The 17,774-nt window shown below is 33.1% G+C and overlaps 1 protein-coding gene and 1 long non-coding RNA gene across 3 annotated transcripts in view; one reads left to right on the forward strand and one right to left on the reverse strand.

The window, feature by feature from the left end:
- The window catches only part of LOC145296043 (phosphatidylserine synthase 1-like), a 357,209-nt gene that overhangs the window by 37,110 nt on the left and 302,325 nt on the right, over positions 1-17,774 (reverse strand). For both annotated transcript variants that reach the window (XM_080142088.1, XM_080142087.1), the window contains one exon: positions 645-744. In XM_080142088.1, coding sequence (XP_079998214.1) covers positions 645-744 — 100 coding nt within the window. The remainder of the gene's footprint in view (positions 1-644; positions 745-17,774) is intronic.
- LOC145296045 (uncharacterized) overlaps positions 4,090-17,774 on the forward strand; it is a 193,277-nt gene continuing 179,592 nt past the window's right edge. Inside the window, exon 1 of the long non-coding RNA XR_013869947.1 lies at positions 4,090-6,697. This is a non-coding gene — a long non-coding RNA (uncharacterized LOC145296045). The remainder of the gene's footprint in view (positions 6,698-17,774) is intronic.

Below are 17,774 nucleotides of genomic sequence, written 5' to 3' on the forward strand. Positions count from 1 at the left end.
CCACTGCACCAACTCATCACAGCTGATGATGATGAAGTTACCTTTGACTAGTTCTTGACAAGAATTGTTCATGAACTTGTTCTGTGTTTGTTATGCAAGAGCATTAACTAACCATTCCTTTATTGTAAATTGTACTTATTTTGTTACTATTTTTATGAAATGTCCGGCATTAATGTGAAAATTGTTGCTTTGAAAAAGGCTACTTTGTTTTTGTACTTTTTATATTCAGATTTGTAGAAAAAATTAAAAAAGCATGAAAAAACTGGCAGATGACTTCAGTTAAAGTAATTGCAAAAGCAAATATAGAAAAATCATCATAGTATTTATTGGGCCTATACAAAAATATATATTTTTCAAGTATACTTATAATATAGTCCAAATAGTTACAAATGAAAATATATTTTAGCCTTCGTGTTAGATGGTAATTAAAGGATCACCATTATATGAGAAACATTTTTGACTATATTTGATTAAAAACAAATGTATTGTAAATATGCAGAAAAGCAAAATCTCTTTCATATTATATTGAAATGAAAAACTACTTTATTTAATGAAAAACATTTATCAAAATGCTCAATTCTGCAAAAATTATTGAAAGTAATCAAAATATAAATCAGTTTTGAAAGGGAAAGATATATACTTACTTGTACACCAAGCCAGAATACAAACCATCCCATTTCGGCATTTTTAAACAGATCCATTCCGAACTTGATACATACGATGGCTTCAGTTAAAGTAATTGCACTAAAATGCAAATATAGAAAAATCATCATAGTACATCTACATAATATTTATTGGGCCTATACAAAAATATATATTTTTCAAGTAAACTTGTTACAAATAGTTACAAATGAAAATATATTTAGGCTTCAGGGCATATATACTGCGGGGTTACATTTCAATTACCAAAAATCAGAATGAGTCAATGATCATCATTTTTCTTTATTTTTTGGGGGGCTTAATTATTTTATTTATAGGCAGATGCCTACTTATACATGTTTCATTGTGGTGATCACAATGACAGTCCATTGTGCCATCATAAAGAGACAAAGATATCATTAAAAATTGTCACACACACACACAAAAAAAAAAAAAGAAAAGATATTTAAGGTAAGGAGGATGAAATTAAAAAGCTAATAGGTGATATTCATACCAACCCCCTACCATACTAAAAAAAGTATTCGATCTAAAGAGTGAAGGATCTTACATATCCATCTTGAATTTATTTGAGCAAAGTATGAACTTTACATTTCGAATTAAGAATCAGAGGAAAAAAACAAAAAAACAATTGCTAATGTTTGGAAGAGCCTATTTATAAAATATTTATAAGAACATTTTTTAAGGGTACAAAATATCTATAAATCATTTATAGAAATCATGTGAAACTATAGTTAGTTACCTTAGTAATTAGACAAACCAAATATCAGCCACAAATGCTGCAAGTTATCGATAATCATTTATTTAATTTTACAAGTGATGAAAAAACTATTATAATCTGTTAGAAATAAGTATATACCTTCTTATAAAAAAAGCTATTTTGCACATGTTTATTTTTTTATGAATAATTAAGTTTTAAATAGTAAAGATAATGCTTTAATGATGTCTCTGCATATTAGCAACACTTTGAAAAAGAAAATAACTTTGAGGACAACCATTCTTCAACAAGACAAAAGCGTGAATTTTTTGTGCCTTTGTTTGGGTATCTCTCTCTCATATATATATATATAGTTACTGGGATTAATTTAAATTATCTTGGCTTATATATATATTATTCCTTAATTGGAATTTTTTTATTTTTGAGATGAGCATTTTTATGTTAATTCTATTTTTATTTCGGACTATTAGTCTCATCTTTATAAGTTGTTGTTGTTTTTTTTTTTTTTTTTTTTTTTTATTGGTTCACAACGTTTCGGCCAACTTCCTCTGGCCTTCGTCAGGTGGTAACCGCGACGGATAGGAACTTCGAATCTTCTAACTGCATTCTCAGCCATCACTGCCATCCGTAGTTGTTGTCGTCTCACCACATTTTTGACCAATTACCTCTGGCACGCTTTGGGTGGGATTGAAACCGCTATCTTCAGACAATGTTCATCTGGAACCGTAGAGATTTAATGTCTCTATCAATAACTATGCAGTTAGAAGATTCGAAGTTCCTATCCGTCGCGGTTACCACCTGACGAAGGCCAGAGGAAGTTGGCCGAAACGTTGTGAACCAATAAAAAAACAAAAAAAAAACAAAAAAACAAAAAACAAACAAACAACAACTTATAAAGATGAGACTAATAGTCCGAAATAAAAATAGAATTAACTTATCTTGGCTTGTTTGGCTTTTTCTCTTATGAAGGCTATTTTAAAAGTAAGTGCCAATGCACTGTTATTTAAAAATTTAAGTTGGAATTAATTTAACAAATCCAAGAGAGACAATTTTAAGTAGAGTTATATCTCCTGCAAATCAGCCTATTATCTATTTTTGAATGCTAGAACAAATAAAAAGATAAATTTTATTTTTCTCAATAGCTCCACATTCAAAGTCCAACCTCTAGTGTCTCCCAATCATACGTTTGCTTACTCTACTGAGAAATAGTAACATTACTTCTGTTTCTTAAATAGCAGGGGAATTATAATGAAATTATATGGAATAAAACTTTGAGGTCAAACCATATATAAGAAATATAATTTATAAATTTGTTTTATTAGTGAGACGGATCCATGCATACATGCAGATCTATACACTCACATTACATATATTAGCGGTGTACTGGTTAATCGGCAGATAATTGGCCTAATTAGCCGATTAATTACTTTTCTTTATTCTATTAGATTTAAACCATTTGATCACTGCTAAGTAACTCATCAGATAGCTTTGACACATTAACATAATTTAATTTAACATTTGTTAAGTGTCTGACCACTATTATGGCTTTTTGCCTATATCAAATAAAATTACAAAATACAATTTCCAATTCTTAAATAAATATAATTAAACAATTAGATAAAAAAATTACAAACCAATTACAAAGTACAAATTGTAATTCTTTAAGTGAATAACTGTAAGCTGAATTTTTGTACCTGCTGCTGCTCTACTTCATCTAGAAGAGAAAGTAGAGCAGCAGCAGGTGCAAAAATTCAGCTTATAGTTATTCCTAACTCCTCTACTCTCAGTCTCCTTAGTATTTAAAGTTAAAAATTAAGTTGTAATGTAGAAACACCAGTTTCTTCATTTTCAGGACACAGCCTGTTCCTTGTAAGTGCATACACATTACTACCTGTACTAATGAGTCTCTCACAGATGAAGGTGGTATTTTGAAGCTAGTTTACCCTGCAGTGGTAAGGTATCTTGTATATCCTTCCACCACTGAAACAGATCATCTCTTGCGAGTAGTTGTAAAGCTATGTAATAGTCAAGTTCTTTTGTGCAACCAGAAGGGATTTACTCCTTTGGAGTTTAGAGTGTGATTCTTGGATTTCTGTTGTTTAAATCAGCTTCTACTTGCTCTAAGATTTCATTTGTTACTGTTGGCTTATTCGAAGCTAATTCATCAAACAGGCTTGAAAGAGATACAGTTTTACTTTGCTCTTCTTTATCCTCAACAAAGCTTGAAGAAGTGTATCCTGCTGATTCTGCTTCATTATCATCAGTAGAAAGTTGATGTAGAATCCAATCCTAAAGTGTTTTCCATGTCATTTTTTGAAATTTAAATTTGAATCTTACATCTAGGAAAGTAGACACACAAGTTTTTATCTTTTAGATTGGATGGAAATCTTGTTTCCATTGAATTGTTCAATAGTGGTAAGAATTTCAAAGTCAGAAATATTAGAATTAGATTGGACAGTTTTTGAAAGAAATAACCTCAAAGCTAAAATTGTAAGTATTATCATCTATATGGTTGAAGTTCTGTGACTTGCTTCTTTGGCAATTTCTTCAAATGAACCCAATAACTAGATAATTTTTTGAACAAGTCCCCATTGTTAAGTTGTTAAGGTAGGAATCTTTATCAACAGCATACATTACAAGAGATTTTCATTGTTCTTAATTTATTTTCAGTATATAATATGGTCGCATCTTGAATGGGTTTATGTTTCCAAACTAAGCTGATCATGTATTTCAGTTAATTTTTTTTTTTTTTTTTTTTTTTACACAGTGGTCACCACTTATCAAGGCCCGGAAGCCACTCAGGGATAAGGGTTATTGCAAGTACATTACGTTAGTGTGGAGATTTGATGAAGTGTTTATTTAAGGGGGCGGTTCATTAGGAATTTGTTAACGTTGACTTGAACACATCCAAGTTGTAGTCCGGTGGGAAGCAGGCAGATGGAACAGAGTTCCACAGGCGTGCAGTTCTAAGAAAGAAGCTTTGTTCATGGAATCCACGTTTTGATTTAGGCACAGATAAAGAGTGGGGGAAATTTTTCACAGTGGATTCGGCTAGACGGGTGTTTTTCGTGAAAGATTGGCAAGGGGGGACCAGAGATTGGAGTTCAGACGAGCACCTACCATGGAAATAACGATAAAACAAGGATAGGCTCGCAACGTCTCTTCTGTGAGAGAGAGGTTACAGGGTAGAGAAAAGGGCATCCCCCACTAAGCCACGAAGTCTATTTTGTACTCTGTCAAGGCAGGATAGGCTGTTTTTAGCAGCTCCTGCCCAGATATGGCAGCAGTATTCCATCCTTGGACGTACTTGGCTTTTATATAGATAAAGAATTGCATCAGTAGTGAGATATCTTCTGGAGCGGTAGAAGGATTCCACCATCTTTCCAGCGACCTTGGCAACAGACTTGATGTACGTATTCCATTTCAGATCAGGAGTAAAGGTCAAACCCAGAAGCTTGTCAAAACACAGGGCCTCACCCAGACGAGAGCCATCCATCACAATTGATGCCAGATGGGGATCAGAGCGTTGATGATGTAAGGATAGGAGTTTGGTTTTAGATGCATTAAAGGTAACCAGCCACATCTTCCCCCACTGAACCACGCGTTCGAGATCAGAGGAGAGAGAATCAGAGAGAACTTTGTCATTTACAGCCTTTGATGTGTTGCCCTAGATGGTCGTGTCATCAGCATAGATGTCAACGAATGATTTAAGTATGTGTTTAGGGAGGTCATTGATGTAGATCAGGAAGAGAGTTGGGCCCAGGATTGACCCCTGAAGGACTCCAGCATTAATACTGCAGGCCTCTGATTTTTGTCCATCGACCACTACTCTTATGAGGAGAGAAATGATTTAATGATTGAGAAAACATTTCCAGTTATACTGTAGCTGGAAATCTTGTGAAGTAGACCCTTATGCCATACCTTGTTGAAGGCTTTTGATTTGTCAAGAGCAATTGCCCTAGAAAGAAAGCCTTTGTCAAGAGATTCACTAATCCTGTGAGATATAACCGTCAGCACATCTGCGGTAGATCTTGCAGAGCGAAAACCATATTGTGTGTCACTAAGAAATTTGCTAATTGCTTATGAAAGGGATTTCTGTTGATTGTGATGATTGTTTTCACAGCCTGTTGGGAAAATAAGGAGTCATTTGTTGAGAGTTGCAATGTATGTATGAAGTATGATGATAATTCTAAACCACATTTCCTGACACCAGCAACCATATTTGTTCCTGAATACTGCAAGACTAAGAAAACTTTACTGAAGATTTTATACTTACTAAGAACATTATGCAATTTTTCACTTATTTCACAGGGAATGGAACAACTTTAAGCACTGTTCAAAGTCATTTGAAAGCAAATGACCTGTCAAACTCAGAATGGGAGCATTATTTGTAATAGCTGTCCAAATGTTTGTAGTTAAAGAAATGCTGCTAATTTTATGAAGAGAGAGAGATTGAGGAGTTTTTTTCAGTGAAGTACCTTTTTACTAGAATACTGTAATTTAGACAAAGTTTTTCAATATACCTATTAAATCCAATGCCAGATGTTACAGAATATGGTTGAATCTCAACAGCAATCAATTTTCTTATCAGATAATGAATCTCTTATGACCTGTGGTCATTAATATCCCAAACTTTCTTTTTGACTAATATTGATTCTATAGTAGTTTTGTTGAAGGCTCACAATTGCTACCACTTGTTCCTGGAATGTCTGTCCCTGAACATTTCCTTTTCTTATCTGCAACTTTTGCTTTTTCTGGACGAACATTTCTAAAATAGTTTAACATATTAGTAGTTGTAAAAGTTTTTGCTGATTTGCCACCCTTTGATATCATGGTTTGACATAACTTGCAGACAGCTTTATTCTTATTCTTGAGATTGAAATCCAAATACTTCCAGCAGAAACTGGTTGTCATAATGGTTGAATGCTGTAGCAAAATGTAATAGGCAAAAATCAGGAACAAAGATAGGAAATAGTCAGTTTCACCCTGCATCGCCCAAGAGAGGGATTTCTTGGCTGTAATAACCATAGAAAGAAGAAGGAGACAAAAAAAAAACAAAAAAAAAACAAACAGAAGAAAACTCGCTTCTCGCAGATATGTGGTTCGTCACAAAGAACAATCCAACCGCCAGAACCACCTACACACAATCTGCAGAACATTGCCTGACAACTTCCCAGTGACCTGCCTTTATAGCGGCTGGGAATTATATATTTGCATGATTCTGCGAGAATTGCATGGGGTCAACGCCAATAAAAACCCATGGACGCCATCTTGGAACTCTCTCTATTTTGCTCAACCCGCAACACAACAGACATATCCGATGTAAGCTCTTTATTTCTCCCCATTTCAGTTATTGCTAATTCTGCTACATTTAATTAATTTTTTTTATCTATTTAAGCTATTTATGTCTGATATTTAATTAGTTATCTCAATAAAATATACATTATCTAAACCAGAAAAATAAAAATATGCAGTGGTAGCACGAATCCAAAATTCAAAAGAGGAACAAGAGTATGACTGATAAAGAATATATCATTTTCGGTTCATACGTGGTCGCAATTCCTCAACGTGACAACTGAAAGATGGGCTAATAATAATAAGTACTAGTAGTAGCCTTAAAACTCTTGCATATTTCCACCATTTTACTAATAAAAAACAAACTGAAAACAGTATCAAATTAATTATATTTTCATATAAAAATGGCAACAAATATATAAAAGAAAATGTGTAATTTGTTTTCCAAATTTATCTTTCATTTAATTTAATGAATTAACTTTTGATAATAACCATTGCAAACGGGATTAAAATTAATTCAATTTCCTATCATATAATACTAATAAATTGTACTTAGCTTTATTCATCTAAATGCGCAAGGCAAAAGAAAATGCCCATACTTCCAGTATAGTAGGTAGGACAGAATAAATGTTTTGAAAACACGGAAACTTTTTTTAAAAGTGAAACTAATCCCCCACTCCCCGCCTTTTGAGTAATTTTTTTTTTTAATTTGAAAAAATATTTTTAAAAAGTAGTTTAAGTCATAATCCTACTTAAATAAATTAAAAAAAAAAAAAAACCCAAAAAAATATGTGGTGTTTATGCAGTGAAGCTTAAGCTACCATGTTGTTTTTTTTTAAATAGTATTTTCAAATTAAATTCATGTTTTACTGTATTTTTTTATTTATTAAATTATTGGGTGAAAGTACAGAATAGTTAAAAACATTCCCCTCCACATGTTAAGAGTGAGTTTCTAAATAATGTTATTTAAGCATGATATCTTCTTTGCATAAGCACAAAAGAAAGAAAGAAAAAAAAAAAACAAGTTGATGTGCTTGTATTTTTTCTTAAGCTTAATGGAATGATGGTGTGCAGTGGGGGGGGGAATCACCCGATTTCATGAATCAAACCACCTACTTATAAAATTAAAACATATTGAAAATTTCATTAAAATTTAATAATTCCTAGTAATGTTTACAACAGCCAAGAAAAAACATGACTGATGATAATAATCGCTTGACAGAATTATTATGTAAGAATGGAAAAAATAAATAAATAAACGAGTTTTATGCAAATAAAAACAAACAAAAACATTCTGGCTTTGTTCAAATTAACACTGATTATTTACAAGGAATTCACTGGCGCTTTTCTATATTTGGCCACTCCATTTTACCAAGAGACTCATTCCTTTTTGCGACTATTTTTTAAATTTTTATATAAAATGCAACTTTCAGGAAACAAAAAAACTTTTTTCCAACTACTTTATTTAATGTAACAAAAGTGACACTGATGACAAAAGAATAATTGTAATTTTCATTAAAGAAAACATTTGTGGAATTGTAAAAAAAAAAAAAAAAAAAAAAAAAAAAAAAAAAAAAAAAAAAAAAAAGAGATGTGATTAATAATGCTATAAAACTTTGTAACATTAAATAAAGTTGTTGGTAAATTTTTTGGGTTTGTATTACTGTACACATAGATTCGAAAAAGTGGTCAAAAACTAAAATATACAACAAAGAAATATTAACAGTAGCTATAAAAGTTACTTTGCAACCTTCCTGAATCATTTATTAGTGTTTTTAAGTAGTTTTAAATGCTCTTTATTTCATACCAAATATTAACTTTTTACGAGTCGTAAGAATTCAAGATGGCCAAAATTACTACCCCCCTTCTTCTTCGAAGAGAGAAGCCTCGTTTTCAAATTATAGTTCGCGCATATTTTTGGGGGAGGAGCTTGCCTCGTTTTCAGCACGTGTCTCTGCGGACATATGTCTCTGCGGACATATGTCTCTGCGGACATTTTGCGTTTACATGTCTCTGCGGACATTTTGCGTTTACATTTTTTTTGTTTACATTTTTTAGAAGTTCCGTCCTCATAATGAAAGTATTTGTAAACATTACATTTAATTTAGATATTTATTGCGCACAAATACTTTTTAGTTTTTTTTCTTGGGGGGGGGGGAATAACATATAAAGTGGTCAAAACGGTAAACATTTTTTTAAGTTTACATTTTTAAGAAGTTTTGGTACTAGTGCAGAGAAGTGACCTGGACGTAAATAATGACGTTATTTAAAAAGCCATTCTTAACATGGGGAGGGAGGGTGTTTTGTACATATTCTATGCTTTAACCTTACAATTGAATAATAAAAACACACACCATAAAACTTTAATTAAACTTGGAAATACGATTTGACACGGTAAGTTTGGGAAAAGGAATTATAAATAAAAAACTAGACAAAATACGGTTAAAAACTCGCTCAATATATGTTTCCGTGACATAGGTTGACATGTATTCAGTGGGTTTTTAACAGTATTTTGCATATTTTTTATTTTCAACTCCTTTTCCCAAACTTACCGAGAGAGTAGGTTGCCATTCTTAATTTTCCAATACATCGATAAACATTGTATGTTTTTCGAGCTGAATTAACATGTTACATTAAATAAAAACACTAAAAATATATCCAGTTTGATAACATTTATTTAAAAACAATTTGTGCTTGAGCCATTTTTTTGGTATTATTATACAAACACCGTGACAGGGTTAGGGTTAGGGTTTAGGTTAGGGTTAGGGTTTAGGGTTAGGGTTAATTCGCTGTTACCATTTTTTTTTTCTCAGAAATTGGAAGTCGTTAGGTTTCAGAAAAATACAGTTTCCAGAATCGATGGATATAAATTTAAAAGAAGTTTCTGGAAAAGTGTATGATTTAAAATTTAAGTTTCCGAAAAGCGTATATTACTGGATGAAACATGTAGAAAAGTATGTTTGCAATATCGTGAAAATGTGATATTCGTTTTCAGCACACCCGAAAATCCCTGATGTGCTGAAAATTTCTGAAAAAAAAAAAAAAAATGGCTCAAGCGCAAATTAAATAAATGTTATCAAAGCCAAGATAAGTTACTTTTCTACCTAACTGGATATGTTTTTAGTGTTTTTATTTAATGTAACATGTTTGTTCAGCTCGAAAAACATACAATGTTTATCGATGCATTGGAAAATTAAGAATGGCGACCGACTCTCTCTTTAACACGGTAAGTTTGGGAAAAGGAGTTGAAAATAAAAAATATGCAAAATACTGTTAAAACCCCACTGAATACATCTATTTACCTCAAATTCAATGTAGTTGTAAAAGTTTATATGTTAACAGTGTGTCAAGCCTGTTATTTGATAATGTAATTTAGATAATGCATGTCTCTTCAATGAATTTTCACTAACAAACAAAAAAGGGAGTTAACTTGTCTTCGTTAACTATATTTAATTGTATCATTTATGACAACAAAATTTACTGATAAATCGGCATTAGAAAACCGATTAATTGGTAATCAGCCAATTTGCACATAGGGTTCAAAAGAGAGCAGTCAATCTAATAGGTCTCATACTGTCAGCTAGGCTTCAACCTCTGTCCAATCGACAAAATATTGCATCCTTTTGCCTGTTTTACAAGTATTTTTATGGTAGGGGCTCCGACGAACTTGTACCCACTCAACAACAAAATCCCACCCCTACATAGTAGAGATCCCCAGATGCTAGAAAGCCTTCTACTCTAATAGTTTCTTCCCTCAGACTGCTAGACTTTGGAATTCCCTACCGGGTCTCTGCTTCTCTGACCGTACTGACATGCAGAAGTTCAAATGTATGTAAACAGACATCTTGCTGCTCAACTCCCTACACAGTATCCCTGCAAATTATGTCCCAGATAGTAGCCCTTACATCAAAGTGATACTATGCCTTGTTAGGGATGAAAATGCAATAAAAAAAAATGTACACGAGTGTATGTATGTGTGACCCTCTTCGAGATATCTCTTATAGAGTAAAATTATAAATTTTTTCACTTTTTTGTCACTAAAACATTGAAACATGATCGAAACATCTATTTATATTTACGTATGGTGAGTGCATACATATATGGTTTGCTCACATGTTTATAGGTATGTCCATGCATGAATAGCTATACACTTTCGTTATAGTGTGATTATATTTCATGAGGTTTTAAAATAGTGTGAAAAAGTCTTTTATATAAGATTAGCTTTTATATATAAAAACTAGCTAAACAGTACGCTGTTATTTGTTTATTTATCAGTTTATCTAATTATCAGTGTATCTACCTGTTTATCTGTCTATCTATCGATCTATTTAACTGGCGAAGTAAACAAGAGAGGTGAAGCTATGTTTCGATAAGGTTATGAAACTGAACTGGCCAAGTTTGCACCAGAAGGTGTGAACAACTGTCTGGTAGGACGTGTCATCTGTCACATGTTCCGCTTTGCTGGAGCAAAGTGTTGAGTTGGATTCCAAACGTCAGACAGAGGGGATGGGTTAACAAATCGTCCCCTTCCCCCACCGGAGAGTGAGGTAATATGTCTCAAAATGGAGACTAGAGAAACCGACAGGCCAGAATATTCACTTTTCATTCTTCTGTCTGTGAACGACACCTGGGAAGTGAAACAAAATCTTTATATATAACCAATCATCGTCTTGGATCATTTGAAACATCTTTGTCCAACAGATTCCAGCTCCTCCAAGGACAGATGATATCCCAGATAGACCAAAAGACACAGGGTTAATGATGCAGTTGAAAAGGTATGTTGTAAATACATGTCTGACACACCTGCACACATCAACACGGGCCGTAAAATGAACTGTTACATATATATGTAGATAAGACAACATATGGTCCAATTAATGAAGAGCTGAACTGGTCAAGTTTGCACCAGAAGGTCTGAACAACTGTATATACTTTAAAAATCATGAGTCAAACAAGTATATACATATCACAAATGCAAATAGGTCAGAAAGACATGTACGTTTTGAATAGTAAAATATATACATTGGTCATACAAACATCATTTCTAATATGAGTTACGCTTAATCTGGTGTTGTTTGAATAAGGCAATGTAATGGTGCTGTCAAACACGCATATATGCAACATATATTGATTTTTGGCAGCCATGACCAATTTTATTCTTGCAAGAATAAAGAAAGAACCGAGTCACCGTAGACACAAAGTTGGAGGAAAAAAAAAAAAAACGAAAGTAAAACAAACAAATTAAAGAGAAAAGAAGGGTCCTAGAAAGACAAATATATAAATAAATTCACACATATAGACATAAAGAAAAGGAAAAATAGTATGTCCGAAAAAAAAAAAAAATCAAAACGGAAAACTATGAAAAAGAAAAAGCACACACAAAAATAAGACAGAAAAGCTAGAAAAAAGAAAAAAAGTTATAATTGCCACAAGATAATTAAGTCAAAAATAGAAAAAAATGTATATGTTAAACGTTTTTTTGAAATGTTTAAAGTACAATTAAGAAAAAGAACGATATGCTGCAAAGAAAGAAAAGATAGTGAGAAGAAACAAGTCAAAAACACAGAAAAAACGCGCGCGTTCGTGGAGAGAGAAATAAAAAAATAAACAGAATCGCTAGCAGTGTCAGAAATTTCGTGAAAATAGTGAATAATTCCACCCCATCTTTCCAAGCTTATAACTCCTCGAAAAATGTAATTCAAGCCCTAATTTTTTTTTTCAATTAAAGGAGTAAGGACCAAGGTTTTATTTAAAAAAAAAAAAAAACAAAACAATGTGTTTTTTTTTTTTAAAAAGGTTTTAAACTTCGGACTTTACAGGTAAATTTCTAAAAAACTGATTTTTTTTTTTTGTTTTAAATTTGAATATATTATTTATTGACCTTTTCTCTTCAATTTGTGATATATAAACCTATTAAACATAAATTAATTATTTACTTTTTAATAGACATTTCAAAATGAGAGGCGTAAATTATTCGACCCCCTATCTTTCTAAGCTTATAACTCCTCGAAAAATGTAATTCAAGCCCTAATTTTTTTTTCAATTAAAGGAGCAAGGACCAAGGTTTCATTAAAAAAAAAAAAAAAAGACAAAAAGATAAAATGTGTTCTTATAAAATAAGGTTTTAAACTTCGGACTTTACAGGTAAATTTCTAAAAAACTGATTTTTTTTTTTGTTTTAAATTTGAATATATTATTTATTGACCTTTTCTCTTCAATTTGTGATATATAAACCTATTAAACATAAATTAATTATTTACTTTTTAATAGACATTTCAAAATGGGGGGGGGCGTGAAAATGGGGGGGCGTGAAAATGGGGGGGGGTGAATTTAAAAAAAACGTTTGTCTAAAATATTATATTCGGTTTATTGGAAAGAACATAAAATTTCACATTGACCCTGAAAATATCGTAAAAATAGAATCAATAGAAAAATTTTGATAGATTTTTAAAATTTAAAAATATTGAGTTTAAAAATTGAAAAATATTGAGTTCGGAAAATTCATTACTGTTTTAAAAAAAAATAAAAATATTTTTATTACTTTTAAAACAACTGTAATAGTTTATTTTGGAAGTATAATCCATAAAGAAAATAAATAACCCACTTTTAACAGAGAAATTACGAGATTTTTATATTGTATTCGCAGTTTCGTGTTAGGGGTGTCAAAAATTCCTACAAAAATTCTGATACTGCTACAGAATCGCTATATCTTCAAATGGTGTTATGAGAGCAAAAGAATAAAACAGCAAAAATTTGGTTTAGAAATTTTGTTCAAGAAAACAAAATGTTGTTTTGAGGCTACAAAGAAAAAAAAAGAAAGCCAAAATATTGTTTGGAAACGTGATTAGTGAAATCGCGTAAAGATGTTGGCAGATGCCTGATTGCTAGAATACGTTAACCCATAGAGCCATGGAGAACAACAAAAGTGTTTTTGATAAAATACGGGTGTGGATTACCAAGTTTTGTTACTGATTGCAGTTTTTTCTATTATGAAACAATGGAGCGTGAATGACCCCCCCCCCTTTTTTTTAAAACAATTCCTGAATTCTTTTGTTAAAGTATTTATTGTGATTTTTTTTGTTAAGAAATTATGGGATTAGATGATGTGGACATTTTATAAAGATTCCTGAATTCTTTTGTTGTGATTTTTTTTAAAAACATTTTATGCTGTTAAAAAAATATGGAATTAAGAACTGATGACGTCGACAATGGAATTGAATCATTACAAATACGTACATACAACATTCTAACTTTTTACGTTTTTCTTCAAAGTGGACCACATGTTGAATTTATGGAAGTTTTTTTTTTTTTTTTTTTTTTTTTTACATAGGCGTCACCACATTATCAAGGCCCAGAGGCCACTCAAGGATAAGGGTTAAAGAGTGTACAGTAGAAATTGGTCGATATAGTAATCATTAGTAATGAAAATTTGGTAAATTTGATAACTTATATGGAACGGCTCATCAAGAACTTATTTACTTTAGACTTGAACACAACCATATTGTAGTCAGCCGGAAAGCAGGAAAACGGAAGACAATTCCACAGGCGTGCAGTTCTAAGAAAGAAGCTTTGTTCATGGAATCTACGTTTAGGTTTAGGCACAGACAAAGAGTGGGGGAAATTATTGATAGTGTTTACAGCTAGATGAGTGTTTCTTGTGAAAGTTTGGCGAGGGGGGACCATAGATTGAAGCTCAGTTGAACACTTTCCATGAAAATAACGATACATCAGAGACAAACTCGCAACATCTCTTCTGTGAGATAGAGGTTGCAAGGAGGAGAAAAGGACATCTCCTACGAGGCTACGAAGTCTATTTTGAACTCTATCAAGGCAGGACAAGTCCTTTCTAGCAGCTCCTGCCCAGATGTGGCAACAGTATTCCATCCTTGAACGTACCTGGCTCTTATATAGAGAATAGCATCAGCAGTGAGATATCTACCGGATCGATAGAAAGATCCCACCATTTTTCCAGCGGCCTTGGCAACAGATTTGATATACGTGTTCCATTTAAAATCAGGAGTAATGGTCAAGCCCAGAAGCTTGTCAAAACTTGAGGCCTCCTGAAGACGAGAGCCATTCATTTCAATTGATGACAAATGTGGATTAGAATGTTGATGATGTAAAGAGAGAAGCTTGGTTTTAGATGCATTAAAAGTAACCAGTCACTCCTTTCCCCATTGCACTACGTGCTCAAGATCAGAGGAGAGAGAATTGGAGAGAACTTGGTCGTTTACTGTCTTAGATGTGCTACCATAAATGGTAGTGTCGTCAGCATAAATGTCTACAAATGATGTAAGGATATGATTTGGAAGATCATTAATGTAGATCAGGAAAAGAGTTGGGCCCAGGATGGATCCCTGAGGGACACCGGCATTAATATTGTGAGCTTCTGATTTTTGCCCCTCAACTACTACTCACCTATCAGAGAGAAATGATTTAATAATTGAGAAGACTTTTCCAGCTATACCATAGCTAGCGATCTTATGAAGTAAACCTTTATGCCATACCCTATCAAAGGCTTTAGATATGTCAAGAGCAATTGCCCTAGAAAGATTGCCACCGTCGAGAGATTTGCTAATCCTATGCGATATAACTGTAAGGACATCTGCTGTAGATCTAGCAGAACGGAAACCATATTGAGTGTCACTAAGAAGGTTATTTTTGTTGAGATGGTTGATTACTTCTGTATTTAACACAGATTCTAGCAACTTACTCATGACGCACAGGAGACTTATTGGCCTGTACTGAGAGGGGGATGAGCGATCACCTGAATTCTTAAATACAGGGCATATTGATGAGATTTTCCAGGGAGATGGGAAACTATTCTCCTTAAGACAACGTTTAAACAGTTTTGTAAGTATGGGCGCTAGTTCAGGTTGAAGTTTTTTGAGTACTATAATTGGAATACCGTCAGGGCCAGTTGCTTTACTCGAATAAAGGTTTTTGATTAGCTTGGCAACATCACGTACAGATATACGTATATCACATAGCGTGTTTTCTGATACAGGAGGAAATATTGGGGGTTGGCGGTCTTGGTCGCAAAGGGTAGAATTAGCTGCAAAGTTCTTGACAAAGAGTTTGGCTTTGTCTGATGCTGACGAGATTACCTCAGGTCCATTGATAATAGTTGGGATGGAGCACACGCTTCTGTTCAGGATTCTGTTTGCTATTTGCCAAAACTGGTGGGAACCAAGCCGCTGCTCAGCTACTTTGGACTTAACAGATTGAGCATACAACTCTCTTGCGTTCCTTATTACTTTCTTACAATGGTTGCTGGCAGTCCTGAAAACGGCTTTAGTTTCCATACATCTATTACGTTTGAAGCAGTGGAAAAAGTGATTTCTGTGCGCAATGGCAGCAGCACATTCTGGAGAGAACCATGGCTGGCTGTTAGGTTTTTGCTGAAACTTTTTAGAGGGTATGAAATGGTCAATACCTACAATTAACCATTCAGTCAGGTCTAATACTATAGAGGACACATCCTTTTTAAACATGGAATGCAGAGGTAGATCAGATATAAATGTACAGAAGCTATCCCAGTCAGCCTTAGTGTATCGATATACTGTATGATGAAGAGGTACGTCTGGGGACTTATTACATTTCATTTTTATCTTAATTGATACAACAGAGTGGTCGGAAGATCCAAGAGGCGACAGAACAGAAACTGAACATAGTTCAGGGCAAGTTGTGAGAAAAAGGTCTAGTAGGCTCGCATACTGGCCGTCATTATCGGGCACATGGGTAGGTTCCTGAACAATCTGAGGTCATAGGCAATGGAGAAATCATGACAGAACCTCCCCTCATCATCGGTCTTGTTTGAGTAGGTCAACCATTCGACGTATGGAAGTATAAGAGACATCTATTTTCATCTATAAAAATTAAATGGGAAATAATTCTCATAGCTTTAAGGGGAAATAACTGACAGTTTAAATAAATTTACTTCCATTTTTAAAAGGCAACTGATGTCGATTAATAATAATTGAAAATAAATATAAATTAAATAAAGAATAAATTAATCAACTTCTAAATATTTCTAAATAGAACAAATAAAACAATTCTATTACAATTAACAATAACATGGAGCTAATTATTAAAATAGATTTTCTTTAATGCAATATGCAAATGAGGTCACTTGTGTAGATTTTTTTTGATAAGATAGTATAGATAGAAATGCTTTCATTTAAAAATTTTAGAAACAATCTACATCAAATCTTTGAAACCTTCTCTTTGGAAACAAAAAGATAATCTTATAGGCTTTATAGGTTTCTATCTGATTATTTCCCTTCCTTTTTTTTTTGTCCCCTGCCATATTTCAATTTTCATAAATATATATTTTTAATTGTAATTTTACTAAGGTAGGAAACTGGTTAGCTAGCTTCTTCACTTTTTAATTCATTATAAATTTGGTCTGTATATAGCTATTATAAAATTCTGTACCCTTAAAAGATGCATAAAATTCTGTACCTGAAAAGATTATATATATATATATATATATATATATATATATATATGATGATGATGATGATTGCAACGTCTTGTCAGATGAGTGCCACTCCCTTAGACACTTAATGTCCATGAGCCCAAAAATTACTTTTTTTTTTATTTTTAGTTCTACTGGTGAATTCACACGCTCAAGCAGGCATGACACTGAAGATGGTCATTGAGATCAATTATTACATGCTTCCAGCATTTCAAGCCTCCATGCGTCACAACTTTTCCATCGCCACAGGACCACTTTTATAGACAAATGCCTGAGATGATGTTACAGAGTTTTTTTTTTTTTTTTTTTTTTTTTTTTTTTTTACACAGTGATCACCACTTATCAAGGCCCGGAAGCCACTCAGGGATAAGGGTTATTGCAAGTACATTACGTTAGTGAGGAGATTTGCTTTGTACGACAGCTAAGTCTCTCTCTCGGTTCAAAATGTTGAGATCCAGCAACAAGCAAAAGCAAGATAGCCAGCAACAAGTTAAACTGCAGACCAGCTTAATGCGGGTACTGGTCTCCTGCTTTATGTTTTTTTTAAATCAGAGATTTGCTTCTCCTAGAAAGGTTGCCTTCACCATGGCTTACAGGAGTCCTCTCCACCCCAAAACACACACA

The sequence above is a fragment of the Euprymna scolopes genome, chromosome 16 (assembly GCF_053919585.1).
Source record: "Euprymna scolopes isolate OS-2025 chromosome 16, ASM5391958v1, whole genome shotgun sequence".
Lineage (NCBI taxonomy): Eukaryota > Metazoa > Mollusca > Cephalopoda > Sepiida > Sepiolidae > Euprymna > Euprymna scolopes.